General features: G+C 39.6%; 1 protein-coding gene across 5 annotated transcripts; it reads right to left on the bottom strand.

Moving 5' to 3' along the window:
- Nucleotides 1–544: 544 nt before the first annotated feature.
- On the bottom strand, nucleotides 545–24,497 carry P2RY8 (P2Y receptor family member 8). Of its 5 annotated transcripts, none has more exons than XM_015848526.3 (3): nucleotides 24,389–24,497; nucleotides 20,694–20,780; nucleotides 545–4,856 (listed from the first exon to the last, which is right to left on the bottom strand). In XM_015848526.3, exon 3 carries the CDS (start codon nucleotides 4,783–4,785, stop codon nucleotides 3,712–3,714), a length of 1,074 nt encoding a protein of 357 aa, XP_015704012.1. In that variant the 5' UTR covers nucleotides 4,786–4,856; nucleotides 20,694–20,780; nucleotides 24,389–24,497; the 3' UTR covers nucleotides 545–3,711. The 5 variants fall into 5 exon arrangements, 3 of the variants coding, with proteins under 3 accessions (XP_015704012.1, XP_085407393.1, XP_032297352.1); XR_014947589.1 differs by having other exon boundaries at nucleotides 3,077–4,856; nucleotides 20,558–20,780; XM_085551267.1 differs by lacking the exon at nucleotides 20,694–20,780 and having other exon boundaries at nucleotides 24,389–24,480.
- Nucleotides 24,498–27,836: the final 3,339 nt, after the last annotated feature.

Raw genomic sequence — 27,836 nt, 5'->3', positions numbered from 1 at the left:
TGCAGTCAACATTCTGTCCCAGCTTCATCCTGTTCCCATCCCCAGCAAAAGAGCTGGGGCTGCAACAGATCCTCTCAGCTGCCTAATCCATAGTTGGGGTGGTATGACAAGACCTGCCCTGCTGGCCCCTTATATAAATGCCTTGAAATTAGGATATATGGTTTTGGTACAATTATTGGGTAAGAAAAATAATTCCAAGTTGGCCACTTTTCCAGTATTCTGGTATTGTTGCTTTTCAGATTTAGCTGTGGGAAGTGGGCATCCCATTGTCAGCCTCTATTATTTATACATAAGCTATATTTATTATAGAAGAATTAATGAACAGGTATACAGAGAAAATAAAAAAAAAGGTCAGTCTTCAGAAAGCTAGGAAAATAAGAAGCTTAAAAAGTTGCAGAGATGTAGAAAAAAGGATCAACAGCAATGGAAAACCAATTCATTTTATGTATTAACTTGATCTCCATGCCTTGTTCTAAGCAGAGAAGTAACTTGCACACGATAGGTGCAAACTCATCTTAAAACTTAAATCATGTACTTTTCGCGGTTTGTTTATTTATTCGTTTATTCTTATATAAAAAAGTTCAAGCACATTCAGACATTAAATTGTTAAGCAATAAAAAAATACCAAACCCAACAATAATAAACAGAACATGAGCTTATATACATCCATAGCTTCTCAGTAAAATTACTACCACAAAGGCAATCTAGTAAGCATGTCATCTATATACTCTATATATACGACTCTATACTAGAATCATAAAATTGTAGAATCATAGAATCACCAAGGTTGGAAAAGACCTCCAAGATCATCCAGTCCAACCCTCCATCTACCACCAGTATTTCCCAACTAAGCCATGTCCCTTAGTACAACATCTGCATGTTTCTTGAACACCACCAGGGACAGCGACTCAGCAACCTCCCTGGGCAGCCTGTTGGAGCGTCTGACCACCCTTTCAGAGATGTTTCCCAGTATTCAACCTTAATCTCCCCTGGTGCAACTTGAAGCCATTCCCTCTTCTCCTATCATTAGTTATGCAGGATAAGAGCCCTACCCCAACCACTCCGCAAGCTCCTTTCATGCTGTAGACAGCAATAAGATCTCCCCTGAGCCTTCTCTTCTTCAGACTGAATAATCCCAGTTGCCTCAGCTGTTCCTCATTAAACTTGTGCTCCAGACCCCTCAACAGCTTTGTTGCCCTTCCATGGACACACTCCAGGTCTTCAATGTCTTTCTTGTAGTGAGGGGCCCCAAGCTGAAGACAGCACTTGAGGTGTGGCCTCACCATGGCTGAGTACAGAAGGATGATTACTTCCCCACTCCTGCTGGTAACACTATTTCTGTTATAAGTCATGATGCCATTGGCCTTCTTGGTCACCTTGGCACACTGCTGGCTCATTTTCAGCCCAGTGTTGACCAGTACCCCCAGGTCCTTTTCATCCACACAGTCTTCCAGCCACTCTGCCCTGAGCCTGTAGCATTGCCTGGCAAAGTGCAGGATCCTATACTTGGTCTTGTTGTACCTTAGCGCATTGTCCTCAGCGCAGTGATCCAGCCTGTCCAGATCCCTCTGCAGGGCCTTCCTACCCCCCAGGCAGACTGACATTGCCTCCTGGCGTGGTGTCATCTGCAGACCTACTGAGGATGCTCTCAATGCTCTCATCCAGGTCATATTATATCGTACAGAAATGGCCACAGTGACAGCCCCTGGGGATCACCACCCATGACTAGCCACCAGGTAGATTAAAGTCCATTCACCACCACTCCACCACTCTCTGGGCCTGTTCATGCAGCTAGTTCTTTATCCAGCAAAGAGTGTACGTGTCCAAACCACGGGCTGCCAGGTTCTTTAGGAGAATGCTGTGGGAAAGTGATTCCCTAAACTGAAGGCAGTATAGATATGAACTTCTCAATAACATCTCAAATGGCAACATGCGTTTATATGTATGTACATATACACAGATAAATACATTTAAACTCGCATACACTGAACAAGGACGTTAGCAGTCTTACACCATCTGGTGTCCCATGAGGACATGTTTCCAGTGTAGAAGAGCAGTTTTTGCACTATTTTTGAAGTAACTTCTTATTTTATTCTCTTAAAACACACCCCTCACCCCCCAAAGCTTCATAGTATGCACCGTCAGATTCAAAACATTGTTCACTTCCACATGCCTTTTCTGAGAAACAATCCCACTATCAAAAACTCAGATTTTTGCCTAACCTGAGCTATCTTGAGGAGAGCTGATATGATGAAGTACCTTCATGGGAAATTGCTCTTATTGCTTGGGATGCACGACTGAGAAAAGGATGAAGTGTTACAGTGAGTTGAGTGAAGCTGGAGAGAAGAACATTTTCAGTCAGTTGTGAGCAGCTTTTCTGTATTGCAAAAGGAGCAATTCAGTATTTTTCAGAATACAACAGTTGATACCCAGTGTGCAAAGCTTCTGCCTTTTATGCTCTGCTTGATGTCAGTTATGTTACAGATGTTTCTCCACATTTCGGAGGGGACTTCAGGATGGGCGACAGAACAGTTTCTGCTGAAGTGTTGAAAACAGTTTTGGTAGAGAGAAAGCTGTAATGCTTTAAGTGGATGGAAGAGGGACTTGAAGGCCAAGGCAAAACCATGCTAAATTATCACGTGGGCCAGCAAAACATGAATAACTGAATTGCTGCCTTTTGACTATGGGACTTCTTAGGAAAAACCCAGCCTGTGTGTCTTTTCAGACAGCGTAGGTAAATAGAGACACACATCCAAACTACTGAAAGTACTGTGCTATGCCTTGTATACCTTTTTATTATTATTATCATTGTTTCTTTCATTAGAGGGGTAGAGCAGGCAACCGTGTAGGGCATGCTTGAAACAAAATGACATTGATTGAGCTTGACGTGGACACTACAGTCCCAAGCAAGTAAGCAGTGAGTTTTTTTGTGTGCGTTTTTTTCTTTCTTGTTTTGTTTTTACTTTAAATGCAGTAAGTTGTCTTTTCTTTCACCTCCTTCTCCATCCTAAGAAATTAATAATTTGAGAAAATAAAAATGTAATCCATGCAGCAGTTGAAGTTATCTCAAATACTCTTCGTTTTAGCTTTTCTTTTATTGCAGGAGATATTTTGCTTGATAAAATTGAAGTAAACAATATGAGTCAGTCTAACCTTTTCAAAGGTTAGTGTGGTTTGATTCTGATAAACGGTTGGGTGAGTGTTGTGGTGAATTCACAGTGGCTATGTATTAAGCATTAATGGTAAAATGACAAGCTATGTTTTCTCACTCTTTTATAGAAATACAAGACAGAAAGCAATACATTAACAAAAACCCAAAGCGCATTGCTTAGAAAAATAACTCCCCTACCCAAAATCCCTTTTCAGCATAAGCTTTAACTCATACACAGCAATATTTCACATTCATCTAGGACATCAAGCTTTGGGTAATGCTTGAAATCATATATCTTAAATTTAGTTCTTGTTCTAAACTTCTCCTTTGTACTAACTCCAGGCCAACCTTTAAAAAACTATGTTGGGTTTTCTTCAGAGGTTTTAAAAATAAACTCATTTTCTTTCGTGCTTCCACTTCTTATCAGCAAACAGTTGTTTGCTAAAGTAGCATGCATGGTATGCGTATGGTTTGATGTCTGTCACTGGAGAGAGTTATTTTCAGAAAGAAATGTTTTCTGCCTCTGCATTTGGAACTCAGGGGTGCTTTCCTGCCTGGGGCTAGAACACACTTTCTTGCCTTTGCAAACAGATCTTCACTCCCTCTAGGCCATCCATAGGTCCACTAGACATCGACCTGACTGACATGGTCCTGCCAGAAAATAAGCTTTCCCTTCTGGTTTCCAGGCTGTCAGTGAGTGGTACCTTAGGGCGAAAAACTTGCATGAATTTCTGGTAAAATTCTTTAGATGCAAAATAATAAATAAAGGGATCTATGCAGTTGTTGAGGCAACTTAAGCATAAGGTGAGCTTGTAGGCAGGGTACAAACTCCTTTCGTAAAACAGACGGACAATCATATGGGCAAGTAGGATAAAATTATTGGGAGCGAAGCAAGTGATGAATACCAAAAGAACTATAACTGCCAGGTATATGGACCTAGTCTTCTGCCTGTTACCATATCTGCTTGATGTCTGAATAAGCTTCCGAATGGTACCCATGTAGCATCCAACTGTTACAATGAAAGGAATCAGGAAGAGCACGACAAATAGGGTGAGAAGAAAGGCTACCCAGGCTGCAAAGTTGGGCAGCATTTCCCATTTGAGGACATCAAAACAGGTTATAATCCCCAGTTCTTTCACTTCATAGGTCAGATCTGTGTTTTCCAGTGGGTAGAAAGCTAGTAGCAAGAAAATCCACATTATCACGCAGGCACCCAGGGCATATCTTTTTCTCCTCCACTTGATCAACTTCATGGGATGTACCACGCCCATGTACCTCTCTATGCTGATACAGGTCATAGTCAGTATGGAAGAATACATGTTGGAGTAGAACATCACAGTCACAAGGCTGCAAAGAGTCTCGCCGAAGGTCCAGTGATTGCCCTGAATGTGATAAGAAATCTGGAAGGGAAAGCAGCAGGCCAGCATGAGATCCGTGATGCTCAGGTTGATCATGAAGATAACAGAAGGTGTTTTGGGTTTGATGTGCCAGCAGAGCACCCAAAGGGAGAAAAAGTTGCCAGGGATACTGATAATAGCCACCACTGTATACACCACTGGGAGAGTGATGGAGATAGCTTTGTTTTGAAGCATTGCAAGCGTCTCAGCGTCCAGGTGTGATCCGTTTTTAACCATTATTCCAAAGAGAGTTCTTGTTCTCTGCAAGCCAGCTTGATCATATCATGAACACTTCTTGGCTTCAAAATCTAGAGAGAAAATGTCAAGAAAGAGAAGCAATGTGTCAAAGCAGAAATTGCAAACATGCTTCATATGCTAATTAAATACTAATTTTAAAAAGCCCAATGTCATTTGATATTACTATTGAACGAACTCAATCAATTAAAATTACCTTCTGAAAACTGCCTCATCCCTTCTACTTATTGCATTGTTTTATCTGTCTCATTCATTCCTAGCTTTGAACAGCTACTTTTTCCCTATAAATGGCTTTCTGATAGCTTTACAATCTGTACATTACCATTTGCACACCTCATTGTCATGTGATTGCGACACAAAGAAAATCACAAACTGAAGTTAAATCGATGTCTGTGTTAGAACACTATGCCATAAGTTCCTCAAGAGCTATTGTACTTGAGACCTGGCAAAAAAAAGAATGAAGTTTCTATGACAGGCTACCAAAGAAATATTCAATTCTAAAAATAAACAGGGTGCAATCCAGAAAGATTTTTAAAAGCGCAGACACAGCAGTAAGAAGTTCAGTGTGGGCCTATTTCTGTAAGTTTCTTGATCTGATCAATAAGACACAGTGCTTCAAAAGTCAGCTAAATATATTTGGAAATAGTGAGAGTCAGTATCAAACAGGTAATAACACGAAAATAGGAATCGCTAAGAAGTCAGAGATGTGTTCCAAATATATCATGTACATGAAATGGAACATATAATCACAACTGCAAAGATACTCTGAACTAAATTTATTGCGGATGAAATTCTGTTCTTGTCAGTGGAGTTATATCAAAAATTAAACCAACTTTTCAATTTTCAACTAGAAAAGGTATTTAACTGACAAACAGATCTTAAAGAAAAGAAAAAGAATGTAATGCCATCCATTTCAGCTCTTCTATCACAACTTACCTCACTAAATATGAGCTGGTTACTGCCTTAAAAATCTTTGTCAAGTGACAGCCATTCATGCCTAGCAACCCCACATTTCCCAAAGCAAACAGAAAGGTTTCATCTATATCTAAGTACCCACAGAATTTTAATATTAAGCCTGTGAAAGACCTTTGCGCTCAGAGACTGAGATCTCACCTCCAGATTCTATTCGTATACAAAGCGTATGTATTCATGAGGTTGAAGTTCTGGTGAAAATTTCCATTAAAACTTTCACACAAGGCACAAAGCTGTTGAATATCTATTACACCGAGTTTTATGTAAGGAATAATCATAAATATATTTTTCTGAAAGCAGCTGATGAATCACAGAATCACAGAGGTTGGATGGGACCTCTAGATATCATTGAGTCTAACCCTCCAGCTGGCCCCCTACAGCAGGCTGCACAGGTAGGCATAGGCTCATCAATATCTCCAGAGAAGGAGATAACTCAGAGAAAGGAGATCACAACCTCCTTGGCCAGCCCGTTCCAGTGTTCCTTCCTGTCATGTCACCATGACATTCTTTTGCATATTAGTGCAGAACATTCTATGCTCCAGTTTATGGCTGTTTCCCCTTGTCCCATCCCCACAGACTGCTGAAAAGATGTTGGCCATGTCCCTTTGACTGCCACAGTTAAGATATTTATAAACATTAATAAGATTGGCTCTCAATCTTGTTTTCTCAAGGCTGAACAGACCCAGGTCACCCAGCCTTTCCTCACAGGGGAGATGCTCCAGGCCCTTTATCATCTTTGTGACCCTCTGCTGGACTTTTTCCAGGAGACATAAAGCATAGAACATAAAGCCTCACCTCTGGTTTCAAAACTGTAAAAATACATTCTGTTACATAAATATCCTGTAAGAAAGATGTTTTATTTTGGCAACAGCTGTGTCTGAACTATGACAAGTAAACATGCAGGGAGACAGAAATATTCAATTTTGATTCTTCAAATGAGAAAGTACAGTCATATTGCCATTTACAGTAGTCCTTGAGATTTGGGCATAGAGAGAGAAATGTTACGAAATACCTAATTTGTGGAACATTTAGTAGACAGATGTATCTCAGTTCAATACTAGGTGCTAATCCCTCGCTAAATTTGGGGAGGATTTTTTTGCTCCTTTTCACGCTTCCTCACTTGGGACACACTACACAAAAGGCTCACTTGTAATTTCAGTAGCACCAGATTTTCCTGTGAGCTGTAATCATCACTGAGGATGAAACATACTTAGTGCTTCTTTTGGCAGGGATGGTGATTGCTTTCCTCTCAGAGGATGAGAGATGGCAAATAAAACGGTAAAAGGTATGCAGAGAAACAAAGACTAAAAAAGCAGAAGAGAAGAGAACACTCTTATTTCTTAGTCATGGAAGAGTAACAACAGAGATGTCTACTTTCTTATTAGGAGACTACTAAATAAAACTGATGCATTTCCTTTCTCACATCTATTCTTTTCCTGTTGTGTCAAGTGCACCTGCAAGTAAGACTGAAAAGCCTGCGAGCTGACTGAAGACAGATGTACCATTTCTTAAAAAGCTTTGTGATTTGAGTTGGAAAAATAAATCACGACGCGTGCCATTAAGCAGAAAGCCTTCTATTGCTTATTCTGATGCATTAATTTGGTTCACTACCTGTTAAAGCACTCCTGAGAAATGCCTTGTTTCCAGAATCCTTTGAGACCTTTGCCATTTTAGAAAGACACTACTCTAGCTGAGGAACGTAGGACAGCATGGGAAAATAAACCAACCAATCAACCAACAAGGAATGCTGAACATAGTTGCAAACATATTCAGAAAGAAATTAAATCACATAATTTGTTCCTCTGCTGGACTGTCTGAATTGCTGTCGAGTTAACAGAATATTACACCAGTGTAGCAAACAGATTGTTAATTTCCTTTGTAGACTGGGTATGAAAAGAAGAAAGAACAAGGAAGGCCAAAGGATAACATCTTGTGTTGTGAGAAAAGTGACAAACACTTTGATGTTTAGACAGACAAAAGGGTTTTAATACGTGGAAAAATAAGAAGCATCCTTTTATAACACAACTCAGCTCTTGTTCCCTGAGCATCCGGCTTTGCAGAAAGAGACTATAGTTTTTCCCTGGATGTTCTAACACTTGCAATAAACTTTTGTGGAAATTTTAACATATTAAATTTACATCTCTACAAGTCAAAGCTTTTGTTCGCTCAGTCAAGATCTGAACCTAAGTCTTCTAAGAAACTTCTTTGTACTAGGTCTTTGTTGTTCTTCTTGCTGAGGTTTCTTGTTTCTGTTTTGTTCTGAGTATCATACTTGCAAAGATCACCAAATGCTGCCGAGGATGTAGCCATATTATCACAAAGACATTATTTCACATAGTATTAAAGTCTTTAATTTATTTTCTTAAAAAAAAAAAAAAAAAAAAAAGCCCACACATATATTTTTAGGAAATGTGCTTGTGCACTTATCAAAGAATCACAAAGGTTGGAAAAGACCTCCAAGACTGTCCAGTCCAACCATCTACCTGCTACCAGTATATCCCGCTAAACCATGTCCCTCAGTACAACATCTAAACGTTTCTTGAACCACCTCCCTGGACAGCCTGTTCCAAAGTCTGAGCACTCTTAGAACATCCAACCTGAATCTCCCCTGGCACAGCTTGAGGCCATTCCCTCTAGTCCTGTTACTAGTTACATGGGAGAAGAGGCCGAGCCCCACGTTGCCACAACCTCCCTTCAGGCAGTTGTAGAGAGCAATGAGGTCTCCCCTGGGCCTCCTCTTCTCTGGACTGAATAATCCCAGCTCCCTCAGCCACTCCCCATAAGACTTGTGCTCCAGAACCCTCACAGCTATGTTACCCTTCTCTGGACACGCTCCAGGGCCTCAATATCTTTCTTGTAGTGAGGGGCCTAAAACTCAACGCAGAACTTGAGTCACAGCCTTGCCTGAATGCAGAGGAATGTGAAATATTTTTATACCAAAAGAGTGACTTTAGAAATGCCATACTGACCAGAAGCTCTTGCAGAGACATGTTTCAGTCTTTTTTTAGGTACACCTAGTCAAAGTAAATCTTGTGGTGGTTATGGGTCTGACCTCAAATAGTTAGGCCAAGGCAAAACACAAGTGTCTTCTCTCCACAAGTGTTTCACACCAAAAGGTGAGAAAACCTCTATTTTTAAAGTGAAAAAAACAAAATATGGAGACATTATCAACCTTAGTGTAGTGGAGGAATACATGCCTGTTGAGCTTGTATCGGTCTAGATGAAAGCGGCTTTATTCAAAACTGAAGAAAAGTAATCTTAACACTTCTTCCTATTAGGGAGTATTCCAGCCTGAGGGGATGCAAGCAGGCAGCTCCCATGGTTAAAGAAAAAAGTTGTGCTGAGTGTAAAGCGATTCTTTGCTGATTGCAAACACTGCAGTTAACAACGTTCATTCTATGTTTGATAACAGTTTGCAAATATACAGCCTGCATTTTCCATGTTAATAACCCTGTCCAGAGTGAACCTAGTCAATGCCATCTTTTAAGAGTACATTTCTGGAGTAGTCAGGTTTATGGAAATATTGGTATTTCCATAAACATTAGGTTGTGGGACAGACCTGTTCTGTGACACTCAGCATATGAAGCCTGAGTCTATGACTATATGTGCTGCCAAGGAGCTGGTTACTTCATAAAACAAAGTGGATTGCAGTTTCTAAGCAGCTTTCAACAATGCTATGAGCAGTCTTAGGTCAATCTGTATAACTGCCTTGGTCAGTTTTCTAGGCTGCTCTAAATTTCAATCAGAGTAAGTAAGGATCCTGAAGAAGATTTAAATTATTCTGGTTATTGCAATAATCGCCAGAATATATCATATATATATAAATCTTTCCTACACGCACAGACTTTGTAAGCCTTATTTTTTTTTTAAGCCTGATATTTTAAGAAGTATTAGCAAAGGTCACTGTCCAAGTGCATTCTCTTATTTCTCAACAGCACAAGGTAACTTGTTTCATGTTGAAATAATGCTGTCTTGCACTTAAGCATGGAGCAAGAGCATGCACGCAAGCAGTTACTGACAAACTGCTGATTCCTGGCAGGGAACATTGACTTCATGCAGCCACAGTTTTTGTTAGGTGGCTACACAGAGTGTATGGCAATGGACAACCAGTTTGCTAAATAATCTGCCTCAACAGATGTCCTGAGCCACATGGAATGATCCTGTGCCAGAGGGCCATACTGCAGGTAGCTTGCCCTAAACAATTATTAAACAGTATTGACTCACAGCAAAACACTGATATTTTTATAAACGTCAACCTGAAGAAATCTAAATTTAATAATATATGAATTGGTTTTCTGTATTACTTTGCATCTTTGCATATTGTCTGTGTCCAGGACTGATGAACAGCTTTTGGTCTGCAGTTACCTCCTACTATGAGTAAATACCTCACACAGCCATTGTGAAAGCCAAAGGAATAGTTGAGACCATTTCCCTTCTCAGTTCAACTGTCAGGAAAACTATCAATACTTTGATGGCAGAAGCCATTTGTGATAGACAATACGCCAGATTTCCAATAGAGAATCCATTCATCTTCAGGAAAGTTCAGAGGCTTATAGTGAATGTGTGGGCATGATGACATTTTACACCAAATGTGTGTAGGTTGCTGTAAAAGCAATGATTCCTATTTATTTTTCACACAGAGGCTGGTTTCACACAGGTTGCCCAAGGAGGTTGTGGATGTCCCACCCCTGGAGGCCTTCAAGGACAGGCTGGATGTGGCTCTGGGCAGCCTGGTCTGGTGGTTGGTGACCCTGCACATAGCAGGGGGTTGAAAGCAGATGATCATTGTGGCCCCTTTCAATGCAGGTCATTCTATGATATGATCCTATATATAGTTAGTCACTTTGATATCTCCCATCTGTCACACAGCAACAAAATGTAATAGAATATTGGTGGGAAGCCTCAACCTCTACTGCCATACCACTGATATCTGCCTCTAACATTATGGGTCAATGTCATGAAATCGGAGGCATTACTTTCAGAGCAGCCAAAGTATATATATTCTGCTTCAACTGTATCTTTTCTATCTGTTCATTTCTTTCTTCTGTGAAATTATTTTTGAATGTTTCCTCTCCTGCTCAGTCCAAAGGAACTGAGGTAGAGCTGTATGTGTGTTTTTGAAGATTATCTTTAGAGATTAAAAAGAAAGCACATGGTAAAAAAAAAAAAAAAGAAAGAAAGAAAAAAAAAGAAAAAAGAAAAAGAAAAAAAACACAGCTTTCTCTTCCAGTTTCATTAAGGATATGAGAATCTTTAGTTGTTGATTGATTTAATATACACTACAGTCCATAAACAGCTCAGTCCACCATTATATTATACAGGTGTAGCTGAAAGGATAATTTGACATGATTTTTGGGACATACTGTTTAGAATAGAATGTAGGGTAATCCTAGCACACATGTAAGACATTTTGTGCAGAAACTGGAAACAAACTTGTTAGTGAAATCTCAGGAATAACTACATGAGCATTTAGCATGCATGACATGGTTTTAAAAGCAGCATGCATACACAGAATAGAAGAGATGCAAAATAAGAGATCTTTTTTTGCCTTTTTTTTTTTTTCCCCTCCTAGTTTACCATTTTTTTTCCTGACTTCTCAATTTGATACCAGTCAGAAGTATGACTGGTGATACACAAGAAATGCTTTTGGTTTTGTGTTGTTTTTTTTCCTATCTCATAATCTCCAGTTCAACAGGCTGGAACTAGATGATCCTTAAGGTCTCTTCCAACCCAAGCCATTCTATGATTCTGCAATTCTACAATTCTACATTCTGTGATTGCTAACAAAAGCTCCCGTGCTTATTCGGTTTCACAGTAACTACTTGTGCTGCCACACTAATACACAGAGTTGCAACAAGAATAGCACTCTGAAACCACATCTGCTACCATTTCATTCTTCTGAAAGCCATCGAATGCAGGAGACGCAGTGGGTCAAAGCTGAAATCTTATCGGTTGAACTAAGCTGCAAGGGTGCTAGTTAGATTTCTATCTCTCTTGCAAATCTTCACTGCGCTTAGGTCACTTAAATAAGGTAAAAAGTTGATCACACGCCTGTCTAACATATGCTTCCTTCATTAAAAGTATAAAGTAGCCTAATTTTAGTCAAGAAGTGAGCTGGTATATAATTTAATGAAAATTTGGGGGTGGGGAAGGGGTGTCTAGTGTGTGTTCTCATCTATAGGCAATACAGCAACAACTTGCTGGCTTTACTTGAACTTGAGCTCCCCATTACCACTAGTGAAATGCCCTGAGATACCTGGATCATTGCAGTATGAGGCATTAAGAGAGTTTAGTAAAATTAAGGGAAAAAGAAAAAAAAAAGATTATTTCTTGTTTTGGAGGCTGTTATTTACTGATGTGTATACTAAAAAATAGAGTCTTGACAGTCATTTTTATGATCGTGATATTTAGCTGACTTGATAGGGCTAATTTCAGATATTACATGAAAGTAAAGCAATCCTGCAGCATAGGAACTCCAAGTCCCAAAGAAAAACTTTGTCAGATAAAATTCAAAGCTTGAGTTTCACTAGGACTAAAACACACTAGATAAAAAACTGGGGTCCAGGGATCAGCCAGTCTTAAAGTGTATTTCTGTGTAAGATGAGACTTAAGCCTATGAGGGTGAAAAAGGTATACCTTGAGAAATGCAGTGACAAGGACAAATATAGAGAACAGAGAGCAATTTGAAAATGGCATAACCAACGCTCTTCATCTGAAGAGATGAAAATGAAGGGGAAAATAAACTCCTGCCATGCTGAAACCTACTGATACAAACTGGAGAAAAATCTCCTGCAGATCATATCATGGGCTGATGATCATGTACTTTATAGATATTTAGTTTGTATGAAAACTATGTGTGGAAGATTAAGATACTGAAATTCATGGGATATCTAAAAACAAACTCTGAAGTGTTTTGAAAGCTAGCATGAATATGATCCAGTTAGTCAATAATAGCAATAGAGCAGTAGGAAATAGCTCTTGGGAAGCAAAATGTGAGTTATAAGTACCCCTACAGACATCCATGTGATATTCTTTAGAATATTACTGAATCTGTGGAGAGCCAATGTATGACTGGAAATCAGTGCATAGGAAAATGATTAAAATATACTAAGAATAAAGTAAAAGTTTGGCACAGTTGGACCCTATACAGGAAAAACATTTCAAGCTAACCCAAAACAATTGTTAAAAGTTAAGGTTACAGTTTTTAAACTGAAGGCTAAAGAAAGACATTTGGCACAGAAAATATATGGTTCAGGATGACACACACATTGGAGGTGGGAATGTTATTAAATCCTCTATATTCTTAAAGGACAGGAAAAGATATTAATAACATCCAGGAAGGAACTGGACAAACAGCTTCTGTAATGTTTGAAGTAGATCACATATAACAGTAAGAATAAACCTAAGATATTCACCATAGAATCATAAGATGACCAACGTTGGAAAAGATCTCCCAAGATCATCCAGTCCAACCATCCACCTACCACCAATATTTCTCCACTAAACCATGTCCCTTAGTACAACATTTAAATGCTTCTTGAAGGTCTCCAGGGATGGTGAATCAACTATCTCCATGAGCGGCACTTTCCTGAGCCTCCCCACTCTTTCAGAGAAGAAATTTTTCCTAATATTCAACCTGAATCTCCCTTGGCTCAACTTGAGGCCATTCCTTCTTTTCCTGTCACTCTTTGCTGGGAGAAGAGGCTGACTGATTTATCAGTATTGCTACAGCACAAAAGTACAGCTTGCTGTCCCCAAAGAAAGGCCAAATACATGAAAATAACTGATGAGAAATGAGACTTGTTAGAAGAAAACTTTAAGCTTGAAACCTGAGCTCTCGTGAGGGCTTCCCTATCAAAAGGTTTTGGTTCCCTTTTTCTGTTGTGCCTCTGCTGTAGAGCCATAGGTCTCGAAGGAGAACTGCTCCTCGGACATCCCTTGTTGGGGCTTCGATAGAGGCTGATACCTTCTCCCAACCCTCTCAGCAGTCTTCTCTTCAGAAACACTGAGGATTCATTCTGCTTTATGAAAGCAAAGACAGGGCTATGCTCTTACAATATAGCCTGCCCTCCTGCCCACTGCAGTTGCCTTCGAGAATACCAGCACCTGGTATTTTTCTCCTGAAAAAAAGTGGAGGTTGTTTAATTTTTCTTTCAACTTTGTTCCCATCTCTGTTTTGGGACCCATGTTCAGAGAAGCAGGACCATCACTATGTTTTCCCACAAAGCAGCCCAGCCCCACTGAAATTACTCAGGAACAGGACAGGGTTTATTCACATGGCACCAGGCACATGGTGGAGAGACCTGGTGGGGTGCGTGAGGTGGAGACATTGATGCCTGTGGTAGTCATTAAGCATCACCACCTGCAGGGCTTTTACTGCCGTTTGCCAGCCAAATGATGGAAAAAGCCACTGTTCTGAAAGTCATTCATGGACTAAAGGAAACAGATCCAGATCCCTTTTAAGTATCTGAGTAAAGTTCTCATCTCAAAAATATAAAGGCAACATAGATTTCAGGAGAGATGTTTTAGTCTCATTGTTTTCCTGTGTATGTTTCAGTCTCTTGCTATGCCTCACAGTCATAAATACACAGAGAGGAAGAAATGCAAAGCAGAGTTCTAAGCTTTCAAACAAATTGATTTCCTTCTTTAATACAGTTTGTGAATGATGTACTCCTAAAAGAGCCTACAAAGTGGAAAGTAAATTCATGCAGCCCCTTCTAGAATCAGACGTGGAGGTGAGAAAAGCCATAGCGCTTAAACATCGCAGATAGCGACGATAAGAGAGCAATGATATTTTTCATCACATGATGTGGGGAAAATTTGTTACAAGTTAAGACGTGTTGCTCAGTGCAGGTTCCTCTTTCAATTCTCTGAATCTCTTTTTAAAAAAATATCAAAAAGAAGCAAACACAAAAACTGAATTTAAAAAGCAGTTTCCTCAGTTCAAAACTACTCACCACTCCCACAACATCTCTTTAGATGTTACCTACCTCTAAGGCATTCTATAAGGTACACACTAAAGTCATTTGCATACAGACTGATAGGCTTTAGAGCATTCTGTTATATAGTGCTATAAACCGTACTATGCAAAAAGCATGGTTTGTAATCTAGTTTTGTCTGATGATTTAACATAGAAGAAAACTTTTATTTATTTATTTACTATTTTTTTGCCAAGATTAAGAGAAAGAGAAGACACCTAGAAATTCTTCAGATAAAAGCCATCCTTTCTTTTTAAAGGTTATTCAATCGCAACAGGAAACATTTTGAAATGGTCACACTAATCACAAGACTGACTACTTTTTATGCTGAACATGTGTTCATACTCGGCTCCTATTTTTAGGTCATATCATGTGCCAACTCCACGCCACTGCTGTTTGTATTCTAGCTGTAAATGAAATGACAACTTTTACAGATATTCCTTTTTTCCTTTCTTTCTTTCTTTCTTTCTTTCTTTCTTTCTTTCTTTCTTTCTTTCTTTCTTTCTTTCTTTCTTTCTTTCTTTCTTTCTTTCTTTCTTTCTTTCTTTCTTTCTTTCTTTCTTTCTTTCTTTCTTTCTTTCTTCCTTTCTTCCTTTCTTCCTTTCTTCCTTTCTTCCTTTCTTCCTTTCTTCCTTTCTTCCTTTCTTCCTTTCTTCCTTTCTTCCTTTCTTCCTTTCTTTTTCTTTCTTCCTTTCTCCCTTTCTTTCTTCCTTCCTTCCTTTTTTTCTCTCCTTTATTTTCTTTCCTTCTTTCCTTCTTTCATTAAATTAAAAGAGTTGTTTTTCACTCTGCTCTATCATATTACGTATTCAAATCTACATGGCCCCAGCTGAGACGTCCCATACCTTGGGACGTCTTGCTCACAATCAAGCACTTTAAAATGAGACTCCAAATGGCAAGCAAGTTAGATGAGAGGAAACATCTCGGTCCTTGAGAAAGTTGCAACTTTCAACCCTTTGCTGGAGATTTCAAGCAGATCCAGCCACAAAAACATATTGCAATCAAACTTTCCCCTGGAGCAAGATATTTGCAAGTCTTATTTCAGAAAAAAATCTTTTAAAGATCACAGAATCACAGAATCACAGAATCGCAGAATCTCAGAATCACAGAATCACAGAACTGTAGGGGTTGGAAGGGACCTCTAGAGATCATCGAGTCCAACCCCCCTGCCAAAGCAGGCTCCCTACACCACGTCACACAGGTAGGCGTCCAGGCGGGTCTTGAATATCTCCAGAGAAGGAGACTCCACCACCTCCCTGGGCAGCCTGTTCCAGTGCTCCGTCACCCTCACTGTAAAGAAGTTCTTCCGTACATTCGTGCGGAACTTCCTATGCTGTACTTTCATCCCATCAAAAACAGAAAATAGAGTACTGCCCACAAACAGGGAATTCCTCATACTCTCTCAATTGGGATGTGCAAAATATGAATATATTTTCATCTTCAGAAAGTTAAAATTTGGATCTATATCACCCATGAAACATTAAGATTTTCTTCGTCACTTCATATAAAAATTGGAACATATCTATTTAAGCACTAAGTAAAATACTACACTTTTTCATTCTTAACTATTTACACTATAACTCAGTTGCACCATGCAAACTGGAACAAATTCAGCTTCAGGAGTAAAGACACTTTGTAGAAAAATAACTATAGCATGGTGGCTAATCTTTGCAAAAATGTTTGGTTCCACTTAGATTAGGTAAACATCTTTAGTTTGTAGAGAGTGCTCTCAGCATAAACAGGATTAAAAGGTACATTAGAAGGTACTTTCTTCTAGCTGTAGGATTCACTAGGATTTACTCTGGTAAGTCCTCAGCAAGTGCTTTGACTATAGCATATTGGGTTCTCAGAATGATACAGCTTGAGAAGTAATCTTCCCCCTCCACAACTGTGGATAACTTCAGACCTTCCTTCTAAGCTAAGCAAGATCTCAGTCTTGAGTTTTAGCACTTGAAATGAAAATAACAGAGGATTTAGGTTTCTACAGCCTTTCTTTTTCAGTGTTAATATTAAGACTACATTTTGGTAATTCATCTGGAAGCTATTATAAGGCAAAACTGAGCCAAGAAGGTGATCTGAGACAGCCAGCATGTTTTACCAAGGGTAGATTGTGCCTGACCAACTAGGTGGCCTTCAGGAATGGAGTGATGGCATCAGTGGACCAAGAAAAGGCAATGATGTCATCTCCAATTTAGGCTCGTAAGGACACATTGCATGCAGGTATAAAGAAGAGCTTAGCTTAATTGAAGGGCTTAATCTTGGTCCAGTTTAATACAATGTCACACTCTTATATTAACAGCCAACTTAGCTGCAGTTGTGAAAAACCTGCAAACTTTTTTACTGACGATGTATTTCAAATGACCACAACAGCACTGATCATTGCACTGATTTAAATACTGAATAATTGAAATCACCAGCTCTGCAGAGACCTGAAATTGAGGGGAGGGGAAAGTATCTATTATGAACATGTCTTTTCCTTTGTTGTCAAGAAATGCTCATATAGCTCAGGCAGGTTACTACAGATGGATGGATAAACTACTGAAGAATCTGGGAGCCTGAATCTTGTCAGCATGGTCCCCTATTTGCTTTGTAGTATAATGATCCAAGTAGGGACAAGCTGGAAAACAACAGGCTGAAAAAAGAGGCAATCAGCTCAGGTGCCAAGAAACTTAACAATTCAGATGGCTGCAAAATGGACAAGTTTAAGCCTGCCTGTTTCTACTAGATTTGTATTGGAATGAGTGCCCTCCCAGCAATATTCCAAAAGCAAAGTAAACCACCAGTAAGCTTCAGTCTGTTCTCCCTATTCAGTGATTGACAACTAGGTCCCATGGTAAGTTCAGCCTCTTGTTCTGAATGCCAAGTAAATAATTTATTTGTGGGTATTTCCATAGACTGCAATGTTGATGCAAAGTGCTTTAGCCTTTCCCTATTACAAATATGATTTGACCCTGTATTGCAAACAGAAAAGTAAGCAATTGAGCACACGAGTTGCCTAAGTCCTCGATTCTCTGAGCATCTGACATTTCTGTAGACTATATATGGATCTGTGAGTGTTCAGTACTTCTTCAAGTCAGACCCAGGTGTCTTTGAATACACATTAGAAAATGAGGAACTCTGAATTGGTGGCTTCTTCTGAAAGCTTAACTCCTTGAAGGCAGATATAAAAAGAAAGATTTCATGCTCTATGAGATGAGAATCACAAAGATTAAGGTACCAATGAAAATTTGGCATGAGAAAAAACATCTTTGTAGTAAGAGTAACAGAACACTGGAACAGGCTGCCCAGAGAAGTTGTGGGGTCTTCTTCTCTAGAGACATTCAAGACCCACCTACACACATTCCTGTGTGACCTTATCTAGGCATTCCTGCAAAGGCAGGGGGATTGGACTAGATGATCTTTCGAGATCTCTTCTAATCCCTGACATTATGTGATTCTTTGATTCTGTGACTTGTCTCAAAATTGGATCTGGAATAGTAAGATGATAAAGAACAGTATGAACTCAGCACTCAGACTGATGTAGTTCACATAGAACATACATGAAAACTTGGAAAAAAAATATCTTAGTGAGTTTCCCAGAATACTCTTTTCCTTAGGAAAATTACTTGAACACCTAAGCCTTCAACCTGGTGGTGAATACTTTTTAAAAAGGATTATCTGTTTCCTTTTATTTCTGAGAAATTAATATTATTTGTTATGGTCTTTTAAGATGACTGACAGAAAAGAAACACTTCCTTCACTTTCTAAATGACACACTAGCGGTTATGGTCAGGAAATAGAGCCCCAGGTTGCCTACCACGTCTCACCATGGAAATAGTTATCTGAGCAAGAGATTGCTTTAACCATAAAATGGCTGCATACTGCCTGTATTTCATGTCAAAGAAAAATATATTGACATGACTGCATAGGGAAAGATGAAAGCACCATGAAGAAGAGTACAGGATTCTCTAGACTAAACACAGGGTAAATTATCCATAAGGGACTGGCTATAGTCTGATCTCTACTCTTTAGACTGGGATTATCCAATGACCTCTGAATGTGAAATAGTATCTTTGAAAACAAAATTAGAGATCAGCTATTTTGTTTTCTACCTGAACTATATTTCAGATATCTGTTCCTCTTTTGACCAACAACTACTGCTTCCTCTTTCATCAAGGTTGCAATTTTGACTGGTCAAGTGTAAATCATCCCTAAGTGTGGCAGTTAGTATACTTTCAAGGAAGGAAACGGTCAAGGTTTTCAATACTTTACAAAGAGAGCTCTGATTGTGTACAGTCTTTATCCTAGAAAAGTGCTCTAGAAGAGGAATTACATGTACTTGAAAAGAAAGCACTTATATTTGTAAGAAAACACAATCTTCATTATATACTTGAAGCATGCTCCTTCCTGGCAGTAGACCAGCTCTTGGTCCTGTCAAAACCCAATTGTCCTATAACTGCAAATGGATAGCTGCTCTGTACTTGCCCTTAAGTATCCCAAGTACTGCTATTTTATGAGAAGTGACTACTAGGGACTGTAAGGGACTGTAGTTAGCGACTGTGTGAGAACTGTCTCCACTTGGGCTGAAGGAATAAAGTTCCATCTCAGCTTAATTTCAGGTATTTTTACGCATCCTTTTACTCTCAGCATCACCCAAGAATTTCAAGCACAATCAGTGGCAGAATCTGATTTCCCAGGACATCTCTCAAGCATCAAAATCACAAGGTTACTCCCATTTTTTCCTGCAGTTCTACCTCCTGTGAGCACGTGTCCTTCAGCAGCAAGCACATAAGGGCTTTTACATGCTATAGTTTCCCTCTAAATAAGTGACTGATTAATTTTTCTTGTGTGATGAAGTGTTCTGTTCTATCTATACTTACATGATTGAGGGCTGTACCATCTTCTGTATACACAAAGAAGTTGTTACTACACTGAATCTAAGTCAATGTTAGTAAATTAAACTGTCAAAACTTGGGCTCAGGCCATGAAATTCACTTCCTTGTGTGGTTACAAACTGCTTACAGGGCTGAGCCATCACTCTCTCAACTTCAAGAGTTATCATAGACAAAAAATCATACCAGAAAAAAAAGGAGTTTAGATGCAGCCATCCTGTTTCAGAGGCTGGGAACAGTTGTTACAGCTGTGTCAGACTGGCTGAGGAACAAAATTTTCCTGGTTCCAGCAAATGGTACTATTAATTACCGAAGATGTTGAGTGAAAATGTCATTTCTGTCTAGACCACTAGAGGGTGCGGGCAAACCTGCTTTGCCTTGGAGATTTAGATTTCTGAGGCATGGATATTTCGTTATTTATTTTATTTTATTTCATTTCTTTTCTTTTCCCCCTCCAGAATATATATGAGAGGATCATATCTTACTGTCCTCTACAGCCTACTTGCATGTAACATGTAACCCAAAGTGAGTATTTCCTTCTCCCCATTAGCTGCTGTCCTGACATATCCGTCATCATCTCCCTCAATTCCTCCCGTATTTTTTTGCCTTTCCCTCAGCATTTCCATTCCTGTTTGCCACGATCTATCCTACCTCTTGCTCCAATACTTCCCTTTGCTCTCCACACAGCCAACAGTCACAAGGAGCACAATAAAAGCACAAAAGGCTCCTTTTTTCCCAACCTTCAGCTGCTGAATCACTGTAGCACAGAAATGGGGACCTCTTCATGTACCCAAGATTCTGGAATAACAGGATTTCATTTGTGCACAGCTTAGAGAATCTCAGCAACTAGTCATATCTTTGAGAACATACTGTGAAAAAAATCAACAGCAAAACAAACTTTACAAGGTAATTCCTTTCTTTGTGCTTACTCACCTGTTCACAGCAGAAAGTTGTGTTCCTGAATATTCCCTTATTGCCTCAGAAATTGCCTTATATAGCTAAACTCTGCATGTAACATCCTGTCAAAGAATATGCAACACGTTTCATCTTAAGTGTTGATCAGACTTACAGGCAGCTCCCTAAGGAATTTCCCTTGCCATGGTCACTGCTGATGTTTCCGTGCTATCGTAGATCAGATTTCCTCTCTGAGTAAGAGCTGTAGAAAAAACCAAAGGAAAACCTATTAAAAATCAACTGCTACTAAAAAATGTTTAAAAATGCCAATTAGTGGCATGCAGTAATGGCACTGTCTCCCGTAAAACACAATTCATTAGCTATCTAGGTACCAGTGCTTGATTGATAAAGATACACAATATGCATGTCTGAAGAAGGGAAGATAAAAGGGCAGACACTTTCTGGTAACATCATGTTTTCTTTTACTATTGAGTGAGGTGCGGTGTGAATCAAGTGCACCTAGCTGCTTCATCATGACCGTATTGGTGCATACCATCTCTTGTTATTTCAATACCTAACAAGGAACTACAAGATCAAGGACCTGATGGTAAAATTACTTCAATTCACTACCTGTTGAGCATGAATTTTTCATGCAGTGGTATAAAAATATGACAGAAACATACCATTCCTTATGAAAAAAAGCTTAGAGATGTTTGCACCGGCCTGGAGAACTCTTGGTTCCTAATCAGTCTCATTCTGAGAAAATCTCTCCTTTATGTTCTCAGTGATGGCTAGTATTCGTAGCTAGTATGAGCTACTACATGAAGCATATACAAGCTCTCTCTCTCACTCAGTGTTCTTGGCCTTAGTTAGACACTCAACATACGTATATTGTAGTGCAACACTGAGAAATAAGAATAGCAATGGAAAATTTCAGTCAGAACTGAAAGCCTCTTATGAGAAATGTATGAAGAGTGACCAGATCAAATTGGCATTACCAAATTCCACGCGTTAAGCCTGTAAGATATTTCTCAATGATTAGCAACTAAAAGTAGACCAAAAAATGGATTATACTACCCTGGGCAGCCTGGTCTAGTATTAAATGTGGAGGTTGGTGGCCCTGCCTGCAGCAGGGGGGCTGGAGCTTCATGATCTTTGAGGTCCCTTACAACCCAAGCCATTCTATGATGCTATGATTCTATGGTTCTATGACTACTTGTTCTAAATTTATCTAACAATCGTGACCCCAATGGTTCATTTAAAAGTCCCTCTCAGGTTTTTTGTATGTAAATAATAATCCCAAGCAGAACACCAACTTTTCTTTCCAATTTCAATCATAATATAAAGATCTGTCTGTAAGAGAAAATGAGCCCAAAGCATATTCCCAACAGTATTGGCTTATAAAATGAACTAATTTTATCTGGAAATTTTTGAGGTACAAATCAAGAGTGTCCTATTTCTATAAAATCTTTTTTATTATTATTATTTTTATTTTCCCAGAGAAATGATCAATTTTGAGGATTATTAAGTACTCTGAAAAAGTAGAAATAGTGTCAGAAAATGAGTCTGATATCAAAAACGCCGGTTTTCCATTTGGAGGCTTTGCAAATGTTAGTTTTCAATAGTAAAGCACCTTAAACTTCTTTAAAGCCAGTTTTAATGTGAAAACTATGTAAATATGAAGCGGAATTGTAAGACTATAGCTGATGTGCAAAATACCACTGTATCACTTAAACACCTTGAGAAATGATCCTGGTCTCTCTTCACTTTCAAGCAGGACAGAAAGTCCACCACACAGTAACCTCTTGAGGCTAGGTTGTGGCATGCTCGGTTTCTCTCCTCCAGTCACCCAATGAGAAGCCTGCAGATAATGAAGCTGACCACATTTACCATACATAGGTAAACTTATGCTGTTTATCTTCCATCCTGTTGTGGCACTACATGCAATGTATGCCTGCTTCTGATAGACAGCTGAGGAGTACATTCCATTCCCTTGCAAAAGATGCTGAAGCTCAGAGAGAATGCTGAGAGCAAATGTTTAAAAACAACTAAGCCATCCCCCTATTTTCTGCGCTTACACAGCCATTAGTGAGAGCAAAATTATCTATGCAGGCAGATGCATCAGAGTGGAACTCAAACCCACAGTGCAAAAGGGGAATCAAACATTTTTAGTAAATGTACCTGAAGAGATGCTAAACTCTGGAGGCAGAAGCAGCAGGTGAGCTGCTGTCTGGTGACAGGCAACTCCTGTGTTCAGTTTGTTATCCTCCCACAAAGCTGCTGTGTATTTACATTCAAGCTGTGCCTACACGGTAACTGTGAAATGTGGTAGGCATACCTTAGGCAGCTTTCATCTAGCAGTATGCAGTATTAGTAGTGATCTGTTTCAGTATAGATCACAGATTACAGGTATTTACCAGCTAAGGTCGTGCACAACTATAAGGAACCTCAAACTGCTTAGCAGTGATACTCAGATACAACTAAGCTGATGAAAATGCTTCTCCCCGTGCTGTAACCTCTTCCCTACCAGCATGATGACATCCTCCTATCTGTGTCAAAAATAACCTACAGCTGTTTGCAGTGGAAGAGCTGGGATTCCTGATTGGATCGTATGTGCTGGGAAAACCAGGACACAAATCTGGGTGTCACCTGGGGTTGGGTTCAATCAAGTTTAGCGACAAAATGTTTCACAGAATATGTTAATGGTAAATTTCATTACAGAGGTTGAAGGGTTCTGATGATTTAGGAACAAAGTCCAAAATTTGATGGAACTTATGTTTCTCAAGCAAACAAATACTTTCAGAAGCTATAGTGGTTGGATTCTCCCAGCCATTATGCATAAAGTCCAAAAACTGCTTATACCAGACACTGAGTACAGTCAAGGAGCTGATGTCCGAGCATTAAAACTGATTACAAGCAAAAAGAATTGTTTTAAAAAAGTAAATGCCAAAGAACCGAATCTCCAGTATATTACTTAACTCTGATCCTCTCAGCATGTCACCTTCTGCAGTGACCCACTGACAGCACTCATTTACAATAATTGCCTTACATGGGCTATTTATTTAATGTTTGTGTCCAAACTATTAAAAAAAAAGCCAAACACCTCCACACAATCTCTTCCCATCTATTAAGAGACAACAAATGCAGTATGCAAGAGTGCACTCTGTTACCAGACTTCCTTCTGGTGCCACTCTGTCTGAGCATAGTTTTTGTGCATCAGAAGACTCTGATAAAGCTACATCTTCTTATGATATCCTTCCACTGTCACTTCTGTGTGTGTGTTCAGTTGCTGCAAACCTCAGGAACAGTCTCGGGATGACTGTAATATGTGACTCTGCAGTAGCTAGTTATCAGATAAAGTTGTACAAATCAAACTAGTCCAAACTGATCTTTGTTTTTTTCTAACAGCATGTAGCAGCTCACTCTTCCTCCTTTTAAAAAAGCACCGAAGAAACATTAAGGTTTTTACTGTCTTCTGTACTAAAGCAAACTATACACCTGATAACCCCTTATTTTGGTCACATTTGCAGAGAGAACTCCTGAAAACTGGCAGTAAGAGTCTTCTTTCTCTTTTACTGCAGTATTTGCTGTAATCATTCTGACTTCTGACAAATAGCAGCCTAACTTCTTCACTGTTGTTGCTCTCGTATTAACCTACACAGTATTTACATTATTACTAATGCTCAAAGTCATCTGGGACAAAGACACGCATGCACTTCTTAGATGCAAGGAACTTCGTTCTCCCTTTGGATGTAAATAATAGGAGGGTGCGAAAATCAGCCTTAGCTGAGTTTAACTCCACTAAAAATCAATTCTGAAAAAACAAACAAACACAGAAACGATCAAGAAATGAAAAGCTGTATTCCTTACCTGATCTGAGATGTACAGTGCACATTGGAAGCCTCTTAAATGTCAGAGAAGAATTAGAAATAGTTGAAAGTTTGCATTCATCCAACCACAGGGCTCAGGAAATGACCTCCGTATTTTGTAACGATTAACTCCTTCCTCACTGTCTTCACTTTTTCAAGTAAAGCAAAAAAATCCAACCTACCCTCCCATGCAATTTGATAACTAATGCTATGCTCTACGCCTGATTTCTGTGTCACACTGAGAATATGCAGGTGGTTAGAGAAGATGTCTCTGGTCACTTCCATGGAAGAGAGAATTTACAGCATCTTCTGCATAGCTACAACAAAGTACGTTTTACTGTTGCGTGCAGCTTATGTGATGAGGTGTAGAAATGACTAAGTAATGGTTTAAGCAGCGAACTCTCTGTTTTAGAAGAAGCTTAGAGCAATACTCTCAGCATGACTTGTGCTGTGCCACCCAGCAGAGCGAGACAAAAAAACAAAAGACAAAAACCAGAAAATGCTGTTATTTAGAGAGCGCTGTCCATTGCAGTCTGGACATGAATTTGGTGCATATATGGTCTCAGATACTTTTATGCACACAGGGTCTCCAGATGAAAGCTGGGCATACTGGAGCACCAGAAGTTTGATCTTCTGTACATAAAAACCTTCTGCTCCTTGGCTGGATGCACCTGTTCAGGTGAAAGGCATTTCTGAGTAAGCATTACATAAAACCGTTGGCCTGGAAGCTAGAAAGGGCCAGTCCCTCCAGGAACACTCACCATCACTAGGGCACTCCCATGCTGAGGACGAGGTGGCACTTGGGATCTCTGCTTGCAGGTCTGGGTGGCAATCAGGACCCTAAAATGTATTTGCCTCACCTGAAAGCTGCAGCCCAAGGAAGAAGAAACTTCCAACAATATGGATGGTAACACACAACACAGACCAGGCCATGGGCACTCACACTCTGGGTATCTACATCAGAGCAGGCCATCTGAATCATCTTGGATATAGGCAATATCTCCAGTAGTAACAACTCATGATGCATGCTCCCATGAGGCACCAAGGAGTGTGATCTGCCCTCAGTTTTAGTTCTTCCACACCTTACCCCAAAGATTATGGGATAGTCATGGTTTTCATTGTAAGCAGGTGATTCCTTAGTCTAGGGATATTTATTGTATTGCTTCATATGTAGAAGCACCTGAGGTTTTTATATTAAGTACGGTTGCAGAACAGACTCGAGTTCCTCTCACCTTGATTCCTCCACTTTCACATACAAAAACTGAATTAACTGTCCATGTCAGCTGCCAGACTCACTTCTCACCATGGGCCTGCTGGTAAACAGGAAGGAGTTTCAGTCTCACAACCTCAAAGTATGCAAAAATATTGAATCAGACATCCTAAAAATTAATTAAACCTGGTTTGTTTCCTCAGTTATTTTTTAAAAAGTCCTCTTTCATTTTAAACATGGCGGGTTAGCAGTAGAGCTCCGTTTCTACTTCTTAATCCCTAAAGGTGCAAAATAGTCCAAATTTTACAGCTCTTATTCACTGCAGCTTTTACAATATCTATATAGATATTGATTGATATATAGAGGGGAATCTCTATAAATGCTGAAAGGTACTTTCAAAAAAAAAAAAAAAAGCATATACTTTTGGTTAAAAAAAAAGAAGAAAATTAAATACAGTGGTCCTATAGGATTATATGTTATAATGAGTGTTACTATTCTTATTACCATAATAGCTATTATTATTGTTTCAAGATAGGCTATTTATTTGAGAGAACCCATTTGTCCATGTTCAGATTTCCTGAGCAAGCAATTAGTAGCTCTGAAATGGTTACTCTGAAAATTGATCACGTCTTTCAAAATGACTATGAGTGATGCTGTAGATTTTTATAGATCAGTTTTCTTTGGGTGAATTTGCAGCCCTCTGCAAGCCCATAGTCACCTTACTGAGCTAAGTAAGGTCAAGAGTTCATCTTGCAAGCCTGTCCTAGAGCCATCTCGGTTTATGAATATTTGCGTTCCTTCCACTGTTGGTATGAATCTACACTTTGACTATATACTCCTGGGAGACATGGGTGTAATTTTTAGGTTCCTGGAAGATATTTAAGATTACTCTGTTAATGATTATTATTATCATTAATGATGTTAGAAAGCTTCTAAATATACTGACACAAGCCTGGATGGTGACCTGAATGTGCTTCTGAATCTAGTACCCAGAGGAAGAATATATGAAAGCAGATTTGATTTACTCAAGGCACTGAGGGCTGCCCAGACTCAAGGCATAACAAAATCTTAAACAAAAATAGAGCAAAAAGAAATCTTGGGGAGCTGCACTAAGGCTAAAGGTGTTTATTTATTCCCAGAGCAACAATTGTGTGGTATCTTGCATCCTCCTGATAGACTGAGCCTGGCAGTGAACATGAAGAGAGGGAGACCTGACAACTGGAACATGTAGCAGAGTGCTAGCTGTGATATCAGTAAATATGAGAAAGGCAAACTGACACTGCACTCTTCCTGAAGGCCTAGAAGCCTTCAGAAGCTTTAGAAATCTGTGGCAAAGTTGCCACCACGAAAACCTACTGGGATGATTCCCATAGCTACAAGCTGTTCAGGGAGCTAGACAACAAAACCCCCTCAGAAAATGCCCCCAAAGACAAGGGAGGGAACAGAGCTGGCAGATGTTTAAGTGAACTTTCCTTAGGGAACAAGAGCTCTACATTCGCAGGTGTAGGAAGTCAGGAAAGGAAGGCAAGAGGCCAGCATGGCTGCAATGCAACCCGCTGGTCAAACTAGAGAACAAGAAGAAAATGCACAGGCAGTGGAAACAGGGACAAGTAGTCTGAGAGGAGTATAGAGATGCTCCTCGCCTGAAAGTGGACTTGGTAAAGGGTGCACAGAATAGCAAGAAGGGCTTCTACAAGTATATAAACCAGAAAAGGAAAATGCAGGAGGGCATACCTTGCCTCAAGGTAATCGGATAACAATGGACAAGGAGAAAGGGTCTGTAGTGGAACAAAAGCTGTTTAATGTCTTCATCAATGACATTATTAGTGAGACTGAATGCACCCTCAGCAAGTTTGCAAATGACTCCAAGCTGCACGGTGTGGTCAACACGCCTGAGGGACAGGATGCCATCCAGAGGGACCTGGTCCAGTTCCATTTGTGCCTTGGCTTTCCTGATCCCATCCCTACACAGCATAGCAACTGTTCCTTATGAGGGGCTGTTCAGCCTGGAGAAAAGAAGGCTCCAGGGAGAACTGAGAGTGGCCTTTCAGTATCTAAAGGGGACTGTGAGAAAGAAGGGGATGGACTCTTTAGCAGGGTCTGTTATGATAGGACAAGGGGAAATGGTTCCAAATTGAAAAAGGGGAGACTTAGTCTGGATATAAGAAGTTTTTTACAGTAAAGGTGAGTCAGTGGAACAGGTTGTTCAGAGAGGTTGTGGATGGCCCATTCCTGAAGA

The sequence above is a fragment of the Coturnix japonica genome, chromosome 1 (assembly GCF_054131305.1).
Source record: "Coturnix japonica strain WE chromosome 1, WE-NBRP24, whole genome shotgun sequence".
Taxonomy (NCBI): domain Eukaryota; kingdom Metazoa; phylum Chordata; class Aves; order Galliformes; family Phasianidae; genus Coturnix; species Coturnix japonica.
The sequence above is the reverse complement of the archived record's forward strand: the minus strand, read 5'-3'. Positions and strand labels throughout refer to the sequence as shown.

Excerpts from the sequence above, each read along its gene's own strand:
- P2RY8 (XM_015848526.3), bottom strand. The coding sequence starts at position 4,785 with ATGGTTAAAAACGGATCACACCTGGACGCTGAGACGCTTGCAATGCTT.